Source organism: Salarias fasciatus, assembly GCF_902148845.1.
Source record: "Salarias fasciatus chromosome 7 unlocalized genomic scaffold, fSalaFa1.1 super_scaffold_4, whole genome shotgun sequence".
Lineage (NCBI taxonomy): Eukaryota > Metazoa > Chordata > Actinopteri > Blenniiformes > Blenniidae > Salarias > Salarias fasciatus.
The window spans coordinates 24,266,937-24,288,049 of NW_021941229.1; the positions used below are offsets into that span (position 1 = coordinate 24,266,937).

The following is a 21,113-nucleotide window of genomic DNA, read 5'->3' on the forward strand; positions in this document are numbered from 1 at the left end:
GGCTCCAAATAGAATACAAATCAAGTCTAATAATACTTATCTTACTTGTGCAAACACAACATGCATCCAGTGAAGTGTTGCTGCAGCATCATCACCAGTTTAAACTTTCTTCCATCGCAGTTATTTGACAGTCTGTTTGTGGGTTTTTTGGATCTGGACTTGAAGTATTGCAAACACTCTGAAAGATTGTCTCCCGGCTTTTAGTTCTTGTTTTTCATCGCCACAAAATAATCATTTATTGGTGGAATTTTTATGTGTTTCAGTTGTTCATTTTAAAATAAAGATTCTACCAATGTCCATCAAAATTCGGCTATAAATAGAAATAGAGAAGAAATACTTTTTGAAAAAAGCATGAATAAATGAATTCGATACAATCAAACTTTTTTTGTCCACATTTACAATCTTTTCTTTTCAATGTAAAAATCTCATTTGCCGCTGAAAAAGATAAATGCTCTACAAGGTTGTGATTTCAGGATCACCAATCTGTTTGCGTAAATATGATTTATTTGTTTTTTCCATGTTTGTGCCCATTTCATTTGTAACGTAATGTGTAGCTGTTATACATTTTAAATGCAGAACTTTCACGTCATATTACTTCATAACACATGAATACTGCACACGAGGATGGACGTAGCACATAAACACTGAAATCACTCCAACTGAGTAATATTTCAAAAGCCTGAATGTTTTTGTACAGAGAGTTAATTGTTTTCAGCATTAGACTTTGGTACATGTTTGTTTGCTTTGTCTACATCGACTCCCTGTAGTTGATTTAAAATGCTTCATAAATAAAGATATACTGGGGACGGATTAATCCTTGAAATGCAACTTTTGAATTCATACATCACTGTTCAATAAATCAGCTCTTCTCATTGAAGGTTTCTGGTCCACAGCCTGATGGGACCATTCAGTGAAGGGTTTGCATGTTCCTCCTCAGCGTGCACGGTTTTACTTGAGGTGTTCTGGTTTGCCTGGTAGGTACTTCTGTCTTCAGTTGTGCTGAGCTGGGATCGATCCAGACCTCCACATCTCCACAGTTTGACTGGTTTCCTCCAACAGTTCAAAATACATTGAAGCTAACTGTAACTCAAAACCACACACAGCTGTGAATGTGTGTCACTGTCTATCAGAAACAACTCAAATTCTTCGATTTTGCAGAGCATTTCACTGTCTGTGCTCCAGGATGTAAACAGTCAGCCCTCTCTCCTCTTTCAGAGAGATTATCTACAGTTCAGCTCTGGGTTTTGGTGACGTTTTTCGGAGAGTTTAAATGTCCTGTCTGTATTTGTTTGGATTTTCTGTTTGCCTATTTATTCTTTCGTTGTATCTCACCTTCATTGTTACCAGGTAAGTCAACTAGAAACCTACAGTGGCCCAGAAGGGTCAGCCAAAAAGCCAGAAAAAAAAAAAAACAACAGGAAAAGCTTCCGGGGGATGATATTTTCTGACGGAAACAACATGGAACCAAATGATTAACAACAGAACACGAACTTAATGTTACGACCATTTCAACATGGTGACCAACATTTCTGAAAACAAATAACCAAAATATTCACAATCATCGAGCAGCAGAGTTTTGCTTACGTTTCTTAAACTCTCCAGTATAACAAATTTGGTCCGTCAGAAAATATTTTCCCCTGAAAACAAACCGTGGCCCTAACATTTTGTGACATTTTGTTGTAGCATTGAACATTTGTGCTTTTGTTTTGTAGTTTTTGTTGTTGTTTTTTTGTTGTTGCGTTGGGGCTTTTGGTGTTTAATTGATCCTTCATTATTGGTTCATGTAATTTGTGGAATAAATGTAGAACAGCTGAAGGTCTGTTGCAGATTATTCAAATCATTTGCAGCAGAAAACTGAAATGAAGGACATTTGGTCAGTGAGCCAGACTGATCAATCCAGAACACTGATCACCGTTTGTGTTGTGAGTATTGAGAAGGGACAAGCTTCACAGTGAGAGGGTCCCGGGTTCAATTCCCAGTCTGCATGATAGATGGATGTATGGATGGGTGGATGGATGGAGTGATGGAGGTGAAGGGGCTCGGATCCTCCAACAGATGGTGCTGATCCCCCTCCTGCTCAGGAGTTGGGTGATAATTCAACAGTTATGTCATTAGGTGTTCCCACTACCTCAGGAAGGAGAGCTGTCATGTTTACTGCTGCAGACCCCCCCTCACCCCCACCCCCTTGCTCCTCCTTCCTCCTCCTCCTCCTCCTCCTCCTCCTCCTCACGCGCCGCCAGCCAAATGCTTTCATTTGCATTTCTCAGTTTGTGTGTTTGAAGAGTTCAGCAGCCAGTTGTCACTTTCCCTCGCGAGCCTCTCTCTGCGTGGGCAGAGGCAAAAAAAACTCACCTCCAAAAAAAAAAAAAAAAAATGCACCTGCATAGGTGAGCGCGGCGCGCGCACCACACCGCACCGCGCTGCACGGCACGCACGCACGCGCGCCCACTTCTTCTTCTTCTTCTTCTTCTTCTTCTTCTTTTTTCTTGTTTTTTTTATTTATTTTCTCTTCGGCCGCCTCCTGAAAGAGCGCTCCTCTCTCCCCGGGAGTCCGCTCCTTCCCTCCGATGCACTTACCCCGGGCAGCAGACGGCATCGCGAAGCAGGACTCCCCGCCGACCAGCGCAGCTCCGCCGTCCGACGGCAGCGCCGGATCCCCGGCCAAAATGTGCAGTGAATGTTACGTGAACCAGACGTTTGTTCACGACGATGGCACCGTAAACGAGCACCGACCACGGTAAGAGGGCAGCGCGGCGACCGGCCGCTGCCGCCGCCGCTGCTTTTCTTTAAGTTTACGGACGTCTGTCTGATAAAACTGCGAAAAAGTAGCGACTGGACGTTTTCATGACCGCAGCATTGCATTGCCATACTGCTGTTTCCATTCATTCATTCATCCATTCACGGTGTCACCACTGCTTCCTCAACTTTAATTAAGTCCTCATTTTATGTATTGTGATTATAATTGCTCAATTACAGCTTATAATAACTAATGATAATTCCAATCTAATAGTTTAATCAAGAGTCTAACTGGAGGAGGCTCTCCAAAGTGTTAAAAAAAATCATCACTTTTATGTCTATTTAATATTTTTAAAGTTAGAGTTTTGAATTTTTCACTATAGTTTTAATGAATAAAATAAATTTGTTTTCATATTTTTTAATTTCACTCCATTTTTTTTTTACCCATCCTTTTTCAAGGAGCCAAATTAAGGCACGTCAGGGAGCTAATAGAGGTCAAGGGTCATGCTCAGGGACCAAGTGGAGACCTGTCCACTATGGGAATCAAACCTGTAAACCGCCGATCCCGTGTTTGCTTCCCTATCCCTCAGACCACCGCTGCCTCATCTGGTTTGTCAGTGTGATGAATTAGATATTCCACCGTATCAATAAGCTGCTTATTTACATTACTTCTTTACTAAACTTCATGTTTAGTTTACTTTCATGAATGATAATAAAATGATGAGAAAAGTCTGATCAGAATGAAAAAGTTCCACATCTATCTGAGGATTCTGCTCGATCCAGAACCAGAGCGCATTCTAACAGACTTCATGTAAACTCTCCAGCTGAGGTTGATTCCTCCTGACTGAGCCTCCTCCTCCTGATTTCTGTGTGACGCATTTCTCCACGTGACGCTTTGAGGACAACTTCTGAGGTCGGCTACAGGCAGCGACGCCGCTCCTGAAGGTTTCCTGAAAAGAAACTCAGCAGGTTTCACTCGTCCATTTAGGAAATCCGTCTGGTTTATCCCCGGGCGTCGTGTCCACGAATGACCAACATCACCGTGCATCATGGGATTGATCACCTGACTGATGAAATAATTGTATTTCATATTGACAATAGGCTGGTTTTCATCTCTGTCTTTTCTTTATTGGAATTAGGTACAAAGAACTGTTTCATCTCCAATATATCCTAATCTCCAGTGTGTTTGTCTCAGCGATGCTCTCTGCCCTTTGGTTTTGTTTGCTTTGTTGGAACGATTGATTTCACCAAACCACCTGGGAAATATGCCCCTCATGTATTATAAATCAAGTTTGACAAGACTAATGGAAAAAATACAACAAGTGAGAAGGGAAACGCATGAGAGTGACTTGTTTCAGGGCCTTTCTGGATGATGGACCCTGTTTTTGACTTGAGACGGCTTCACTCCTTCTCTCATGTAACACTCAGCGATGAGTAATATTTAATCAAAGCATACATTATTTTAATTAGAGAGGTGGCGTGATTAAAAAAAAAACAAACATCCAGCAGCCGATGACTGATGAAATATGAAAAGTGAGCTCAGGATCACTCAGGCTCGTGAAGACGGTGTTCAGCGTTAAAGCAGGAATCAATACGTTCACTAAACTCTGGGGTTTCATCTCATTCCTTCAAGCGAGCGACATCAGTTCATCCTCCCACATCATCGGCTCCCGGGGTCAAAGGTAACATCCCACCAGAGCAGCGGATTCCAAAGTGTGGGACGGGTCTCCCCCGGGGGGCGCCAGAGAGCTGCGAGCGGCTGCAGACGGAAACTGCTGAGCAGATGTTGCAGCTGCAGACTGAAGCCTCGTTCACATGACAACGTTTCAAGTGAAAACTGCTGTTTTTGTTTCGGACATTTTTCATGTTTACGCAGCAGCTTTTTGAAAACGGCATTTGTTTAAATGACGTAGTTTCCATGCCGGGCCACCAGTGGGTGCTGTTGGTCATTTTTGTTTTGAAACCAAACACGTGTAGAGAGCAATAACAATTCTAAGACTTTCACCATCTACACGGAGACGGAGCTCGGCCGTTTTCAGAAAGACTCATTTTCCCCCCATTTCCACCGAGTCGGAGAATTCTTGAAAAAGTTCTATCTGGCGAGCCGTTTTCAAAAAGTTGCGTTTTTCATGCTCTCGGAGCAGAAAGTAGAGCGTTTTCACTTGAAGACGTTATCGTATGAAAGTGGCCTGAAGCTGTTGAGCAGGTGATTTGAACGGGGGCGCAAAATGGTGCGAGCTGAGTGAGGCAGGCGGTGGACTCGTCCTCCCACACTTTGAGAACTCCTGCACGAGACTGAATTCCCTCTTTGCATGTCACTGCGGACACGAGGGAGGGGTTTGCAGCATCTGCAGGCATTCAGGGCATCAATTCAATACAGTTTGATTTAAAACAGAGAAGAATTTAAATCGTAGAGTCTGTTTTTGTTTTTTCCACACTGTGTGTTTTCAAACTGAGTGACAGCATGTGCTGGAACCAGTCGTGGAAGAAGAAGTCCTCGGAAATTCAGGTCCAGAAGGAGTCACACCTTAACCTGTGTGATCAATCCGGTGGGCAGAGGTGATAAAAGAGAGGAAATTTGCTTTCCACTACTGGTTGAAACCTTCCCCCAACAAGAAAAAAGTCCAATCTTTTTCTAGTGCATGCGACAACTGGAGTTTCTGCTGTTGTTTGTATTTCAATGCTGCAAGATAAGATTCGACTTTTAGAAAGACTGATTTTGTTTTTTTGTTTATTTGTCTTCCAAACTCCAGCTAATGTGCTGAAATGGTCCCATGCAGAGTTGCTGCATTGAATCTGTCCTTTGCATGGTGGTTTTTAGGACATTTCTGTTCTTCTTTCATGACACAGAAGTGCAGAGATCTTAGTGACATGGTTGATATTAACTGAGGAGTTATAAAAACTGTACTTTGTCACAGTGTCTTCTACTGAAGTTAATTCCTGACACTTTTCTCTCCCATGTTTCCTTTCTTTTCTCTCCTCCAGCTCTCGTTCAGCGCTGCCTTTCCTTTCGGCTCCTTCGCTCCGTCTGCAGCTTCTTTGTATTTCCTCCCTTCTGCTTTCTTTACTCTTCTTTCCCGCCTCTTTATCCCCCCAGTTCCTCCGCAGCCCCCGTCCAGACCAAGCGCAGCAGCAACAGCAGCGGGGTTATCTTAGACATCAGCGCCCTGAAGATGGAGCAGCTGGAGAGTGAGGTGCCTCCGCTGCCCCCCCGTTTCCGCTTCAGAGACCTGCTGCTGGGGGACCAGGGCTTCCAGAACGACGACAGGTAGGGCGTGACGGGAAAACGCCGTCTGGGGCGTCTTCAGACGAGGGGTGAGATAGACAGGGTGAAGCTGAGGGAGGCGTCCCGGCTCTCGACCTCCATGCGTTTACAGGACAAAGCGGCCGCTGTGAGGCTGAAGGGTTTAGTCACGAAGTATGAGGGTCGAGTGGTCTTTTTCAGTTCGGTGTCCTGCGTCACAGCTCGGTCAAAACCATTTGTTTGAATCGGGTTTCTTTCATTTCAACCATTCATTCAACACGAATGCAAGTAAGCAGACACTCAGTGCCCTTTAAGCGCATTACGTTCAGCTAACTTTCATCTGAGTTGATATTATTGAGCTGTAAACTGATTATAGCTTAAAGTTCTAACTGGAGAGTTTCACCATTGAGAATTAAAACTTTCTTATTGTTAATGTGTAACATTGAAATGATCATTCTGGGGTTTAAACTAAATAGTTAGACTATATTCTCCCAAAAAGTGTTTTTTTTTTTGACTCTATTTATCTTACTTCATAGGCAGACCTTCTTCATATTGACACTGATCCCCAAATGTCTCCCAGTAACGTGAAGCATTTGTGAATTAGAGAACATTACTGAGGATGAAGTGGTGAAAATCCACTTTACTTTTTTTAAATGAACGTTATTTACCATTTATTTCTCGTTCTTTGTTAATTTTTAGATTTATTTGCTAAGTTCTGGTTTCTCTCAAGGTTGCTACGGCTAATTCTTATATACTTCTACCTTTTATTCATGTAGTTTGTTCAACCCACATGCAGAATACCTCTCTTATCTTAATATTTCAGGAGTTCTTTTGTGTACTTGATTCATTTTGGCACTCATTTGTGACATTTAGATGATAGTAATGGGAATATTTGCTCTATTATGCACAGTTTCTCTCTAATAAGCCGCTATAGCAAAATGTTGTATTAATTTTTCAAAGCTTTCAAAGCTACTTCTTCATGTGTTTATCACAATTACCAAAGTATTTCAGTCATTTATCCCGCTCCAGTCCTTTTTGCTATTTCATCATTTACCAATTAGCTCAACCTTTCAGCTTTTGCATTTACCTGCACTTACCATGCATCCCTTACCTTTTATCTCTGCGTGTTTCGCTGTTTTCTATTTTCCCCGGTTTTCAATTTATTGTGTTGCTCAATAGTCTTTCCTCCTGCCCGAAGCAGCCCGGCATGTATTTCAGGCATTTTTCAGCCGAACTCGTTGCGCGCTTTCATCCTGTCAAATGTGAAAAATGTGTTTTCTTTGCATCTACTGAGGCGTATTAAATATTTTAAAGAGCTCGGATTGTTTGTATTTGTATCTTATGAAAGGAACATGCTGCTGATTTGCTGTGGATGCAGGTATTTTAGTTCAAGGGAACTTTTGAAGACGACTGGATGTGAGAATATTTCTTGTTTGTTTTACAGTGCAAATGCTCACCGATGGCCGTTTGACCCCTCTTGACCTTGTGGAGGTTCACTTCGGGGCGATTGTGCCGTGAAGTGTCTTCTCGTCTGTCTCCTGCAGACTAAACAGACATAGGTTCAGAGTGAAGTGTTATCAGCTCAGGTCCAAGTGGTGTTTGAGCTTTGGACACTTTCAGCTACAGGAAATGGGAAGCGAGCCTGAGAGCCGAGCGCTGTCCGTGGTGCTGAAACAGGAGCTCGGTGGTTATGTGGAGAAGTTGCAGACTTGCAGAAGAGGCGTGTGCGCCCTTTACCCAGGATTTATTTGAAGAAGTTTTACTTGAAGCTTGTTTTGCGTCGACGGCGTTGTGACCTAATTCACAATCGGAATTTAAAATGCGATCTCTCCGTCAGAGTTTCTGTACCTTCCCTCATCCGTACTCTCTCTCTCTTTTTTTTTTTCCTTTCCTCCCCTGTTTGGCCCTCCGCTCTCTGCTGCGCGGTGAGATCAGTAGCAGTCAACGTCTGTTTTTCTGAGATCTGCTTCATTTGTTTTCATGCTGAGACTCAAAGCATTTCTGCAGCTGGGATTTAGAGAGTCACTCCTTCTAATGTCTGAAACAAAGAGTCAAAAAATAGCTTGAAAAAGGGAAACGAGTGTCCTTTTTCCGGTGTTGTTTGGAGTTTTGAGGAGAACTGTCATCCAGGCAGTCGGCTGTTCGTCTCTTTCGATTGGCTCCTCTCGGTGTGTTCGTTTAGTACATAATTCTGGGGTTCTCCATGTGAGCCTGTGCAGAGCGAAAATCTAATGTGAATTTCCACGTGAAGGCAGAAGCAGTGAGTCCTTGAGTCCGCAGTGCTGTTTCTAATATTTGTCATATCTGTTTTATTTGATGGGGAAAAACAAGCTCCTCCAATGCTTTTAGTGAAAGACAAAGACGACCTTTCCCCAGCCGTCCTTGCGATCCCTCTTTTTTTTAAAGCTGCCTGCATTTACAGCACCTATTTATACGTTTATTATCATTTTCCCGCCGCGGACCTGACTCCTGTCCCCGCTTGATAGCGTTGTCGGGGGGGGTGACTGATGCTTCCGGTTGGGGCTTTCTCGCTGGTCGTCCTCCTGCAGGGGCGTTTCTCTTGAACTCGCAAATGTCAGTGGTCACATCTGCCCAGAGATCATCCATCACTCACAGGTTCCCTCCTCCTCAGAAGAAGAAGCAAATGCATGCACGAGAAGGTGAGATGAGAAGAACCGCACAGATAACACAGCGCAAACATGGGAGGAGACACGCGCAAAAAATGCAATGTAGATGTATGATCAAAACGTGGAGCGCACTGAGTCTATTTATGACAGAAATTCCATTTCTAAACGAGGGATGAAGTGAACATAAACCTGCCGTCCATGCATGTCACTTTTTAAAAGACGTCTTTGTCTCCTCCACAGTGAAATGGGAAAAGTAGCACAAATAAACTCTGTATGCTGAAGAGAAAGCTCAAAGGAGTTCCGAGAGACGCGAATGTTCCCCGTCTCTCAGTGAAGCATGTCAGCAGTTTTCAGTGTCCGCTGCACTTTTCTCGGTTAAATTCTCTCGTCATTCCCACCAAAGCGAAGCCTTTTCGTGCTAAAATTAGCATCGGCGGCAGCGGCGGCTTCCAAACACAGAGAAATGTGGCGTTACAGACAGAAGTTGTGGCATAAAGGTGAGCACATCTCAGTCAGAAGGCCGCGCTGAGTGGCGGCGTCGGTGTGGGCGGAAGGGGTCCGAGTGAAGTGGACTCATCTGGTGTTTTCTAAAGGACTGACTCACCGCGGAGGTCACCGACAAATTAGAGCCTCAGACTCTTCAAATCCGCAGAAGACAACACGGTGGGGTATGCAGAGAGGAGACCGGAGAGAGAGAAAGTCCTCCGCGATATGCTTTTATCTGATTTTATTTGTCTGCTCGGATGCGAGGGAAAAGAGCGGCTTCTGACATCCGAACATCATCAGAGCAAACAGAGTCCCCTCCACCTCCACCTCCACCTCCACCTCCACCTACACACACCCGCCCAGCAAACCCTGCCTCCGCCCCAGCAGAGCCACAGAGGCAGGCTGGCAGCCGCATTCCTGCGGGCTTCTTGTGGCCCGAAGGCTCCGTCACCTTCCAGGAAGCAGGCGACGCGCTGGAAAACACAACTTCCAGCGTTCGCCGTCCCTCCGGTGTGAGAGGAGCCGCAGGGCTGCTGGAGGAGAAGTCCACGCTGCAGCAGCATCAGGGTTATTCCTGTCATATGAAACGTTGCTGTGGCAACAGGCCCGCGCACCACAGAAAAAAAAAAAAAGAGAGAGAGAGAGAATGAGGGAGTGAGAGAGAGAGAGATTATATACATTTCTAGAAATATTCCAATAAGCACAGCATTCCTCTGGTTAGTGCGGCTCACTGGGTTTTTAGCTTTTGCTCCATCAAAGCCCAAACAAGAGAGGTCATCCTCAGGTAGTTTGGTGCGCGTGAGAGCCGCGCGGGGCACGCGCGCACCGTGGGAAGAACGACCGAGGCGCACGACGCGCGCGATGGATCCGGAGATCAGCATCCCGACCTGGGTCAGCCCGGCCGTCGGGGCCTGGAGGTCGGACCCTTTCGGTATTGACGGCGGGCAAAGGTAGGGCCGATGGCAGCGGGAGCGCGGCCGGGACGCGGAGGCGCGCCACCGAGGCGCGCGACACTTCTCATTACTTACTGCGATACAAAGAAAAGCCACGACTGGGCCGATTAGGAAAAACAAAAACTACTGGGATGGAGAAAGTGCGTGTTTGTTGTTTTTTTAAGAACTATAGAACGTAAAAGTTAATAATTTAATGAATCATTCATTAAAAGCAGCATTAAAAAGTGTCTCATCTAATTAATGACTTGATTAAAGCCTAATCTCACTTAATGAACTGATGTTTGGAGCCTTCATTCAACAGTTTAAAACCACAGATTAACTCTTCATATTGTGCGCACTGACTTGGAAATTTAAAGTTTTGTACTCTAATGAGTGGTCCAACATATGGCTCGCGGGCCAAAACAGTAACAGACGTTCCAATCAACTTTATCTGGAAAAAGTCTGAAAGATTAGAGATTTTACTGACATTTTTCAATCTATCAAAATCAATACTGTTTATGGTTTATTGTCCCATTTGTAGATCGCTTCCGCAGAATGAAAACATGGCATTCTTGATGTTGTTGAAGAGCTGTTGGGATGAATTTTGATCTGACTGTAGAACAAAATGATCCTCATTCTGATCATTACTGTCCTTCAATATTGTAAAAAAAAAATAACTCAAAACATGAAGCAATCAAATCCACGTTTAGTTTTTGTTTTTCATCATGTTTTCTGCCATATTTTCTCATTAAAAGCAGCGGCACAGCTGAAAGTTCTCCAAAGCCAGCTGCTAAAACACAACAGTGGTTTTCTTCTTATAAAGTTTCAGCAGAGGTTTCATGACCTGAAACTGTGGTTCAAATCCCAGAAACCAAGCAAATGACTGTCTTCAGCTTATTATCGTGACATTTAGGCAACAGGAAGAAAAAGCGGAAACTTTCTGCTCAGAAAACACACTTCAGGAGCCATTTTTCTATTTGCTTTTTGAAATTTGTCGACTCGATTATTCTTTTAGAATATTTAATGCTAATTAATTGCAAATTTATTGCCACACAAGGATGCGACATACCAAACCGTCACCGTCATTTCTGCAACCAACTGTTGGAAACCAAAAGACAAAAGACTTTTGTTGACTTGCCGTGAAGCCAAATTTGCCCAGATTTCCACATGGGAGTTTTTGCTCAGAGGACGACTCAGGATGCCAGACGCTGGCGTTGGCAGGCCGGAGCACTCAGAGGACGGCCAGTGAACGCCTCGGCCAGCAGGTGAAGGCGATCAGACACTCAGACTGAGGTGAAGCTCATCAGGGCAGCGATCAGACGGGAGGAGCCTCAAACCAGAGACCGAGTCACGATCCGAAAATAACCTCAATCATCGGTTACTGATGAATCAAGATTTCTTCTCATTAAATCTGATACTCACTTGTGATAATGGAACTTTATTCAAAACAGTATCACTTAGTTGAGGAGCATTATCAAAAATTAAAATGTTGAATGCTGCTATTATTATTATTGAAAAAGATTGTAGCAAAAGAGAAAAACCAAGCCAGTGTTGCTTGTTGCTTAAATACCAGCAGTTTTATCTTGAAAAACTTTTCAAAACTATGAAAACTGTCTGTAAGAATCCATTTTTATATATAAATCAGTGTAATTAGTCAATTTGATATCACACAGGGAAAAAATGCATAATTTGATCTCAAATGTGAAAAAATTTGACAATAATGGCAGATGATAACCTCACAGATCATGTCTGAAGTCCTTGGATATCATATTTTACTGGATGAATGGTTAAAAATCCAAACTTCATTCACGCAAAAAGGCCAATTTTAACATTCTGAATAAAATAATCAGCATTTTCTTCTTCAATATATAAACAAATGATCATAAAGTTTCAACTAATCATCTTATATTGATCAATGTAGTCATTTTAAGGAAAAAACATGAAATCATCATACATTTAAAAGTTTTATATCCAAGAATCAGAGCTTATAATGTTGTGTAATATATGCATGTAATTATTATATTCAAACATACAATCCATAGACTTTTATTTCAGTATCAAAGATGTCAAAAATCTACACTCAAATGTAGTTTTCTAAAACATTTACTGTAAGAGTAGAAATGTGGGCATATTTCCATGTTGTAAAATGTCAATATTACATCAAATTAATCTGTGCTTTAGATTCACTTTAATTTCGTGCAGAAACACGGTGTAACTTCGTTTCCTCCGCTTCTGTCGCTCAATAACTGCTAAATGCCAACTGTCAATAAAGCGCTAATGCAGCCGGCAATAGACGTTCCTTTCCCTCTTGGGAAACTTGTTTGACTTCGCCGAGCGACCGCTCGGAGCATCGTGTACCCTGCCGAGCGCTTAATGCTGCCGTATTAGCATAGAAAACAAACCCCACCACCCACCCAACGCTCACACACACGCAGACACACACCCCAGTGAGGTCCTGTTGACTGCATGTGCTGAGCCTCTGCAGAGAGGAGCTCCTGCAGCCGTTCAGGGAGGAGGACGGCACGGCTTCAGCCCCTTCCGTGAAAACTTTTCATCCGCGCAGCCGATTGTTCCCGAGGGGAGCGTGTGGACACAAGGACTTCTGCTCATCAGCCGCTTTTCTTATCTAAACACGATGCGAGAGGCAGAGGAGTCCGACCGAAACGAAGCAGGTTCGGTGCGAGTCTGAAATGAAGCACATCTCCCCACCAGCAGCCGCTGAGAACGCCTCTGCTCCCGAACAGTGTGAGTTTCCACTGGCGAGTGATGTCAAGCCAACCTGAAAAGAAATGCTAAACAGTGGAACTAAGAAATCATGCCACGAGCACACACACACACACACACACACACACGCTGTAGAGTGCCAAACAAGCAGGTCTTCAACTTCTGAGTGACTCACAAGCTGAAAAAAAAAAAACCCTCAATATGATTATTACAGTTTAGAAGCCAGTCACGAAAAAACCCATTTTAGGTGCGATGGTGTAAAAGTCTCTGACAGACTCATGGAATGGAGGATATACACACACTCTCTCTGCAATTTAAGCTGTCTCGGACAAAACACACATTATCGTAGGGTATCATCTCCTCACACTGTGTCATGAGAGTCAAGATCTACTGGATCGATTTCAGCACAGTCGTTTTCAGATCATGTCTGCGTTCTCCGTCCTCCACTTTGAGACTTTTCTCCGCCACTCGAGCAGCGGCTCAGTTAGTCTCGGTCTGCTTCATTTCTTTATATCCTGAAGGTACAGAGGAAGTGTGTGTAGGTGATGCTATTTAGACATGCCTTTACCGATCAGTGCAGAACAACAGGTTTTATTCTGTAAATAAATCCAGATCGTTTCCTCGGCTGCCGTTAGACGTGTCTCCAGAGCGTAATTGTTACAGCCTCTGGCGGCAGATTTAAGGACATTTTACGGAAGTATTGCTGTCTGCAGGAGCCAGTAAGTCACCTGTTTCTGGGTAAAGATGATGATTGAAGATGACGATTGCTCAGAAGCAAACAAGGTGAAGCAGCTTTTCGTTCCTACAGATTTCCTGAGAGCTCCTGGCATTCTCACTTCTTATCAATCAGGCCTGAAAACATCATTTTCTTCAAGCTTTCCAATAGATGTAATATTTTAATACCTATTTTAGCAAAACTGCTGTTTTTTTTCACACCTTTTCTTGCTGGATCTCAGATAAAGTTATATTTTCATTTTACGTGCTGATTTATTCTTCTGCTGAATGGCTTGCTGGGACTGGTTGATCGTTGGGACTCTGAGACGTCCTGCATCGGCGCAGTGGAATTATTGCAGCTTGGAAAACTCGCTCAGCCTCAGCCGGTCGACAAACTAATTTCTCTGCGAGCCGCCGAGCTTCCGACGCGACGCCGCAGCGTGACGAACGTCAGAGCACTCCAGTTTTGTGACTGTGTGCTCAACAGGGGCCCATGCAGGGTCATTAAACGCGTCGTTATACACACACGCATGTGTGTGTGTGTGTGTGTGTGTGTGTGGGCGTGTGGATGAGATGAGGCAGACAGCAGACTGTCAGACACCCCGTGCGCTCTCAGCTGAAGAGCCTCCACCTCCACCGTCCCGCCGCTGTCCAGATGCTGCAGCTGTTCTCAGGTCCCACGTCACCGGACTCCGTCTTCTTCTCGTGTGTTTCCTGCCGTCACGCAGGCCTGAAATAGCCGCCCGCGGCTCTGAAAGGTTTCTGCTCAGCCCACACTGCCTTCTCCTTCCCACTGTGACCCTTTCAGACACAAACAACGGTCTTGAATTAGCATCATAGCATTAGCGAAGCCTCACACCTTCTGAAATCCTTCTTACCATATTTATGCTACAATCGCTCCTGATCTGCTCTCCAGTCTGAGAGACACTACTATAAAGATCCCACCTGCCTCAGTGGTGCAAAGACTGTTATTTTGATGCTAAATCACCTACAAAGTTTCTTTTTTGCTGTTTCTCTGTGAGGTTTTTTTCTTGCGCTCTGCTTTCTCTCATAGATTACCTCGTCTTGATCAATGTTTTGTTTGTGTGAGGAATTGTTCTGCAGAGAATTTGCTCCATCTTGCAGACATAAAACATTCTTTGTGTTTGGTAAGAAAGCTTAATTTGTTTCCTGACTGCAGTGCGTAAACGTGTCCATACATGCCGCGGCCAAAAAACTGCCTTGATGGTGTATTATTTTGTTTTATTGCATCGATAAGTTTCTTCTTTATATGAGAAGTAGAAATAATATAGAAGTGAATTGAAGTAACGAGGCTTCTATACATGTGGACGAGGCTTGTTCAAAGGGAGCAATGCTGTCCAGATTTAAACCAGACCCTTGTTAAATGACGTTTTCTAGTGAAAATGGAAAACTCTCGTCATGTTTTACATGACAGCGCTGCTCAGAGTCGCTGGAAATAGAACCTTTTTGAAAATGACTCCTAAAGTCGAACTTTTAGTAAATTCTCTGATTCCATCTCCATGGAAACGTAGAGGAATGCCTCTTTTCTGAAATGCTGCTACTCCTCTAAAATACTGTTCTCATTGCCTGAAGGCAGCAGCTCAGATCAGACTTGGGCATCATAAGGCCCGGGGGCCAGACGTGGCCCTTCAGCTCAGCCTGCCTGGCCCTCAGAGCATCACTGGGAAAATCCTTGGTCCAATGAAAGTTACCGTCATTTTTGACTTCATCACATCTGGAATGGTCAAATCTTCCATGTTACTGACCATTATTACAGTACAGGTTCAGCTGGTTGAGGTTTCTGCAGAGATGCTGTGGGTTGAGATTAGGGTCGGGGTTAGGGTCAGGTTTAGAACTCTTGAGTGAGGTTATCCTGGATTAAGGTGAGATGTTTGACTTTGTGTTTGAGGCTAATTATATCCCTTTCCCATTGGCCAAAAAAACGGTTTAAACCCGCTCATAATCAGCTCCTCATGGCAGTGGGAAAGGGTTTAATCGGCGTTTAAAAAACACGGGTCAACCTGCTAGTTTCTGTGGGAAAGGGATATTTGTGACCTCCTGCATGTTTACCTCCCTGCCAGTTACAACCCATTTGATTGTAATGAGAAAATATCCTTATTGGGCTTTTTCACAAGATTGATGGTGACATTATTATTGGGTGCTGAAGCAGGGAGATATGCAGGATGGATGGATGGATATATGGGTGGCTGGACGAAGATGATAATTACTGCAGATTTCCCTCGCATGCAGGGATTGCCCTTTGGACCTTAGTTACGTGAAAGGTAAATAGTTTTCACTCGAGCGATACGCCAAAGTCATTTACAGTGTTTATCCACATTCACTCATCCACACACCGATGGAGGCGCCCGTCACGCAAGGCGCTCCATCCATCCACTGGGAGCCGTTTGGGTTACAGTGTCTTGCTCAAGGTGTGCATGAAGAGACATGGAGAATCAAACCTGCAACTTTCTGACTGAGAGACGACCGTTCTACCAACCGAGCCGCCAGCCGCAGATCTATTTATTTATACTTTGATGAGATGTTGCTTCGCTTATGAGACCTTTCCTCCCTGCTCCTCATGTGACCTTTGCCCTCGCACTCTTGACTTGAATACTTGGATCTTTGCAGAGGTTATGAACCAGCTCTTCTACAGATGATCGCTGGGAGGAACCGTTTGGCCTCATTAGTTCAGACGGCCATGTTTCTCCATGTCCCTGATGGTCCATCGTGGCTGAAAGGATTCCCTCCATGTTTGTGACCGCTGTTCTTCGGTATCGATGTTTTAAGTTGCGCAGGAACTCCGCCTTGTAATGGGGAAGCAAATCAGAGGCTGATAATTACCCAGCTCTCCTCCGGCGGATGATTAGAGGAACGACTTTATGAATATTCAGGCAGGAGAAGGTCTCTGCTTGGAAAAACATCTGCGTGACTCCGTCTGTTCGGGCTGCTGACGGCTCTCCTTCCTCTCTCTGCCGTCAGGGTGCAGGTCGAGTTTTACGTGAATGAAAACACCTTCAAGGAGCGTCTGAAGCTCTTCTTCATCAAAAACCAAAGATCAAGTAAGTGGTGCAGACGCCTTCTCTTAACTGCCGCGTTAAAGAACAGCAGGCGAAGCTAATGAGACTCGCTCCGGTTTATTTCTGAGAAGCCAAACATTTACTGTGCACAGATTTCAGATCACTCACATATTTTGCTTCTTCACGATGTTTTTCTATCGCTCAGACTCAAAGTCTTCCCTTCTCTCTTGCTTTCAGGCCTTAGGATCCGCGTGTTCAACTTCTCTTTGAAGCTCCTCACCTGTTTGCTTTATATCATCCGGGTGATGACCGACAACCCCGGCCAGAGCGCCGGCGCCAACCACGGGCAGCAGAACGCTCCCAGTGGCAACAACAAATGGTTTGTTCACGCTCGGCGGCACAAAGACGGAACAGTCAGGGATTGTTCCAGATGCGTCATGCAGAACGTTTTACACAAGCATGGCGGCGATCCTGCTCTGGAGGTCACCAGAGAGCCTCACGGGGAATCATCCAGCGGTCCCACAATATCCTACACTGTCAAAGATAACATTAGGAAATAAAATCCCTGTAGTCAATACAGAGAGCGCCATTAAAAAGTTCAGTTTCTTATGTAGACACAGATGCAATCGATTTCTTAAAATCTCTAACTTTCAGAGTTTCATGTTCCCAGGAGAGTTGAGGTGTTTGCCCCTCTCAAAATACGCGTCTTGCCCATTTCCCATCGGCACACAGGAGGGGGGGGGAAGCAGAGCACAGCTGGAACAGAGCAGCGGGTCTCTCACCCGGGAGTGAGAGGAGGACGGGACTCAGGTGTGAGGCGACGGAACGGAAAAGCACTCGGACAAATTGGAATTTATAAAACGGCACAAAGATGAAAACAGGAGAGAACACCAGGAGCAGGGAACCCTGGGAACTCAGAGGAAGGACAGTTTGGTTGGGTCGAGACGCCCTGTAAGAACCGATAACGTTCAGCAACACAACACCCGGCGGCAATTTAGTCATTTTGCACATTTTCAAAATCACCGGTGCTGCTGCAGCTTTGTATCGGTCCTCCATGAATGGATGTCACAGCTGTCGTACAGTAGGTCGATCTCTGATGATACAACTGCAAAAATTGTCCAAAACATTTATTCCTAAGAAATATAACCTCATTGAGTAAAGTTTTTAAACCTCCAATATATTTGTCTATATATTAATGAAGTGTAAATTAAGCAATTATCAATTTATTGGATTTATTTGACTTTAAAATAAGGAAATTTCAAATTGTTGACAAGTCTTTGATCCATTATTGGTTGCTAGACTCTTCTTTTTTGGAAAAACAGACAGCAGTCTCCTGATTTATGTATATCTATGTTATTATTGACCGTCACTGCATCGACGTGGGATTTTTACTCTCTGAACACCAAACAAAGCTCCAGAGTGTCTCACATGGTGTGAAAGACGTCCGTGAGATGATATCACTGCATTTAACTGTTGGTTTTTTATTTATTTTTTTATTTCTGCTGCCTGTCTCTTACCATCCTTGCTATTCTGCAGTGTGGACTGCCTGTCAAGCAGCTCAGTGCAGGACAGAGAAATTAACTGGTAAGCAGCAGAAGGTGTGAATCCTCCTAGCCGGGCCTCTCCGGGCTCTCGGCTCTCTGTTTGGTCTGTTGCCTCATTTCTTTTCTTTTTTTTTTTTTTTTTATATTTCACACTCGGTTCTTTATGAGCCGATCTGGCACGCGCTCAGTGTTTTCATTACCCGACAGCAGCGCTTATGTAAACGGCGTACCTGGCAGCGTGGTCATCCGTTTCTCTCTCATCGTCACGACTCGGATGCGCGCTGATAAGACGGCGGACTGAGTGCTGTGCTGCTGTCCTGTGCTTTCTCTCCCTCAGGGAGTTGATCTTCTGGGTGGACAGGAAGGTTCCTGTTTGGGCCATTCAAGTAAGTCGCAGAAAAATTCAAACAGAAATTCAGAATCGACTTGGATTTTTTTTTTTTTTTTTTTTAATTCTTTTTCTGTTTTCGACGCCGCTGCAGGTGAATTTTCGTTTCGTGCTCGCTGCTGTAACTAATTTACAACTCCTGCTTGTTGTGTCCTGTTTGCTCAGGTGATTGTGGCCATCATTAGCTTCCTGGAGACCATGCTGCTGATGTATCTGAGCTACAAGGTGAATCACACTGAGGAGGAAGAAGGTGGAGAGACAAAAAAAAAAAAACAATCCCAGCACCTTGGAACATGATTAATGCATTCTGTACAATTAATCACTTACAGTCTGGGAGATTGACAATCCATAAGTGGTGCAATTAGCCCCGGTCGTTTGTCATGGTTACATTAAGGATAGACGGTAATTACAGGATCTGACTGAGGTTAAGGAATAAGTGGTTGTGGAGGGTGACAGACAATGAAAGAATGATTTTTTTTTTTCTGCAGTGAGTCACTCTCTTTTGTGACTGTCTCCAGAGGAAACTGTTTAAAAAAAAAAAAATCAATGTTTTTCTCTTTTATTTTTTTATTTTTTCTACTTTAAAGGGGAACATTTGGGAGCAGATATTCCAGGTTTCTTTTCTTCTGGAGATGATCAACACGGTTCCCTTCATCATTACGGTAAAACTCACACACTTCCTGTGTTAATGTGCCAGTCGGATTCTTGTGTCAATTATCTTTTTTTTAACCTCAGAGCATAATTGCAGTTTTAATGACCAAAAGAGACGTTTCTGTTGACTTCCCTTCAAACATCTTTTCACTGGCACCTCTTTCAAAATAAAAGTAATACAGCCGTTCCATCTTCATCTGTTTTAAATGCTTTTGAACAATGTAAAGAAAACCAGACACACAGAAAGGAGACCCAACCAGTATTTGAACCCAAGGCCTTCTCACTGTGAGGAAAGAGAGCGAACCACTGCACCCCGGTACAGCTGGCACGTTTCTAGACAGGGAGAAGGTTGTGGGTTGAAATCCCGGCAGTTGGTTTTGGGCAAACGGCTCAGCGCCTCACTCGTTCTGGGCGTTAATTGGAGGAAAGGTTTCTGGGGACGTCTCAGTCGCTCACCCGGCATCGAACTCTCAAACTCTCAGACCGAAATAGCTCAACGGTTCCCGGATAGATTACACAGAAACTTTGCGGAGCCCACCGCGGTTCTCCTGAGGATGGATCCCAATTACTGCCGCGGTCTCCTGATGCATGAAGGTCAACATTTTCCTTTTTAGCAAAAAAAAACATTTTCTCCTAAAAGTCACTGATGGTTTGTTTTGAGAGGTGTTAAAACTCAAGAGAGGAATTTTAATAACTTTTATTATCTGTTGTTTTATTTTAAGCACTGACAGCCGTTAAACAATGTCCAGTGCAACTGTTGTGGACTTATTTATAATTTTACTTAGGTTTTTTTTCAGATTTTTACTGGTTTGTCTCTGCCGCCTTTTCGGCTCAGCTCGTAGAAACTTACTTCTAAAAATATAGAATAGCAGCTGTACAAAATAATGGGGAAAAAATCTCTTTTTTCATTAAAAAACTTTTTCTGCAGGACGCTAGGACCATGTGTTGATTAGAAAAGCACCAGGATTGAGAAAAATTCACCATAATTATGGGATTTTGTGAGATATAATGTTATTTTGGTGGGTTTTCCACTTCCCAACAGATTTTATTACACATAAATAACATTTAGTTGACTGTAAAAGCTGCAGAAGTTTATAAATAAACTGTGCAAGAAAACTGAAGTAGGATTAAAAAAAAAACCCCTATAAAGTCAGGGGGAATCAGTTCAGAGTCCTTTTCCATGTGAGGCGGCAGTGCGAACCACTGGTCTCATGCCGTTCTAATCACAGCCCATGTATCGGTTTTCATGTTCGGAGCATCGATACATCTAGAACCTGCAGGAGAAAAGTCTCAATAAGATAAAGATAATAAGATAACATGGGAAAATCACTTATTACGGAATTAATGTTGAGGTGACGCGTTTATCCGTGGTGCGTTCACGGAAACAGAAAACTGTGAAATCCTGTGTGTTTTTTTAACTCTCTCCACAGATCTTCTGGCCCTCTATAAGGAACATCTTCATTCCTGTGTTCCTCAACTGCTGGCTGGCTAAATGCGCTCTGGAGAACATGATCGTGAGTCTCGATCAGAAACTTAATCGTGTCGTTTAATGACCCGTTTTCAATCGACACTAACGACTCTGTCGAGGCGAAGACGACCCCCCCCTCTCTGCTCTCTGCTTCGCTCCTGACAACAACACTTCCTCCTCCTCTTCCTCCGCTCGTCTGCAGCCTGTTCTCCTCTCGCTGGGGGCTTGTTTGTGACCCCGTCTGCGTTTCGTGGTGTTTTTCTGAGTGTTTCCACAGCAGGGGGGCATCCAGCAGCACAGCCGCTCTCAGAAAGCTCCCTAATTAAAGCTTTAATGAAGCATCCGGCGGGCCCCGGGTCGACGTTCTGAGTCGCGGCGCTCTGGAGGCCGCGGTGGAGGATTAACGCCGCTCTCTCCCTGGTTTCGATGCAGAATGACGTCCACAGGGCGATCCAGAGGACCAACTCCGCCATGTTCAACCAGGTCCTCATTCTCATCTGCACGCTGCTCTGCCTCGTCTTCACCGGGTGAGCAGAGGCTCTCGCTCTCACTCACGCTGTGAAGCTTTCACTTGTCTTTAGA

At 44.2% G+C, this 21,113-nt stretch overlaps 1 protein-coding gene across 6 annotated transcripts in view; it reads left to right on the forward strand.

The window, feature by feature from the left end:
- The first annotated feature begins 2,565 nt into the window (after positions 1 to 2,565).
- Positions 2,566 to 21,113, forward strand: part of LOC115382953 (potassium channel subfamily T member 1-like) — a 37,900-nt gene continuing 19,352 nt past the window's right edge. For 4 of the 6 annotated variants that reach the window (XM_030084941.1, XM_030084944.1, XM_030084945.1 and 1 more), the window contains exons 1-10: positions 2,566 to 2,737; positions 5,834 to 6,004; positions 16,443 to 16,522; positions 16,718 to 16,859; positions 18,017 to 18,064; positions 18,362 to 18,410; positions 18,578 to 18,637; positions 19,000 to 19,074; positions 20,494 to 20,577; positions 20,964 to 21,058. In XM_030084941.1, the coding sequence (XP_029940801.1) occupies positions 2,568 to 2,737; positions 5,834 to 6,004; positions 16,443 to 16,522; positions 16,718 to 16,859; positions 18,017 to 18,064; positions 18,362 to 18,410; positions 18,578 to 18,637; positions 19,000 to 19,074; positions 20,494 to 20,577; positions 20,964 to 21,058 (974 nt within the window). In that variant the 5' untranslated portion in view covers positions 2,566 to 2,567. Of the gene's footprint in view, positions 2,738 to 5,833; positions 6,005 to 9,894; positions 10,044 to 16,442; positions 16,523 to 16,717; positions 16,860 to 18,016; positions 18,065 to 18,361; positions 18,411 to 18,577; positions 18,638 to 18,999; positions 19,075 to 20,493; positions 20,578 to 20,963; positions 21,059 to 21,113 lie in introns of those variants that run through there. The other 2 variants (XM_030084946.1, XM_030084947.1) reach the window with 1 other exon arrangement.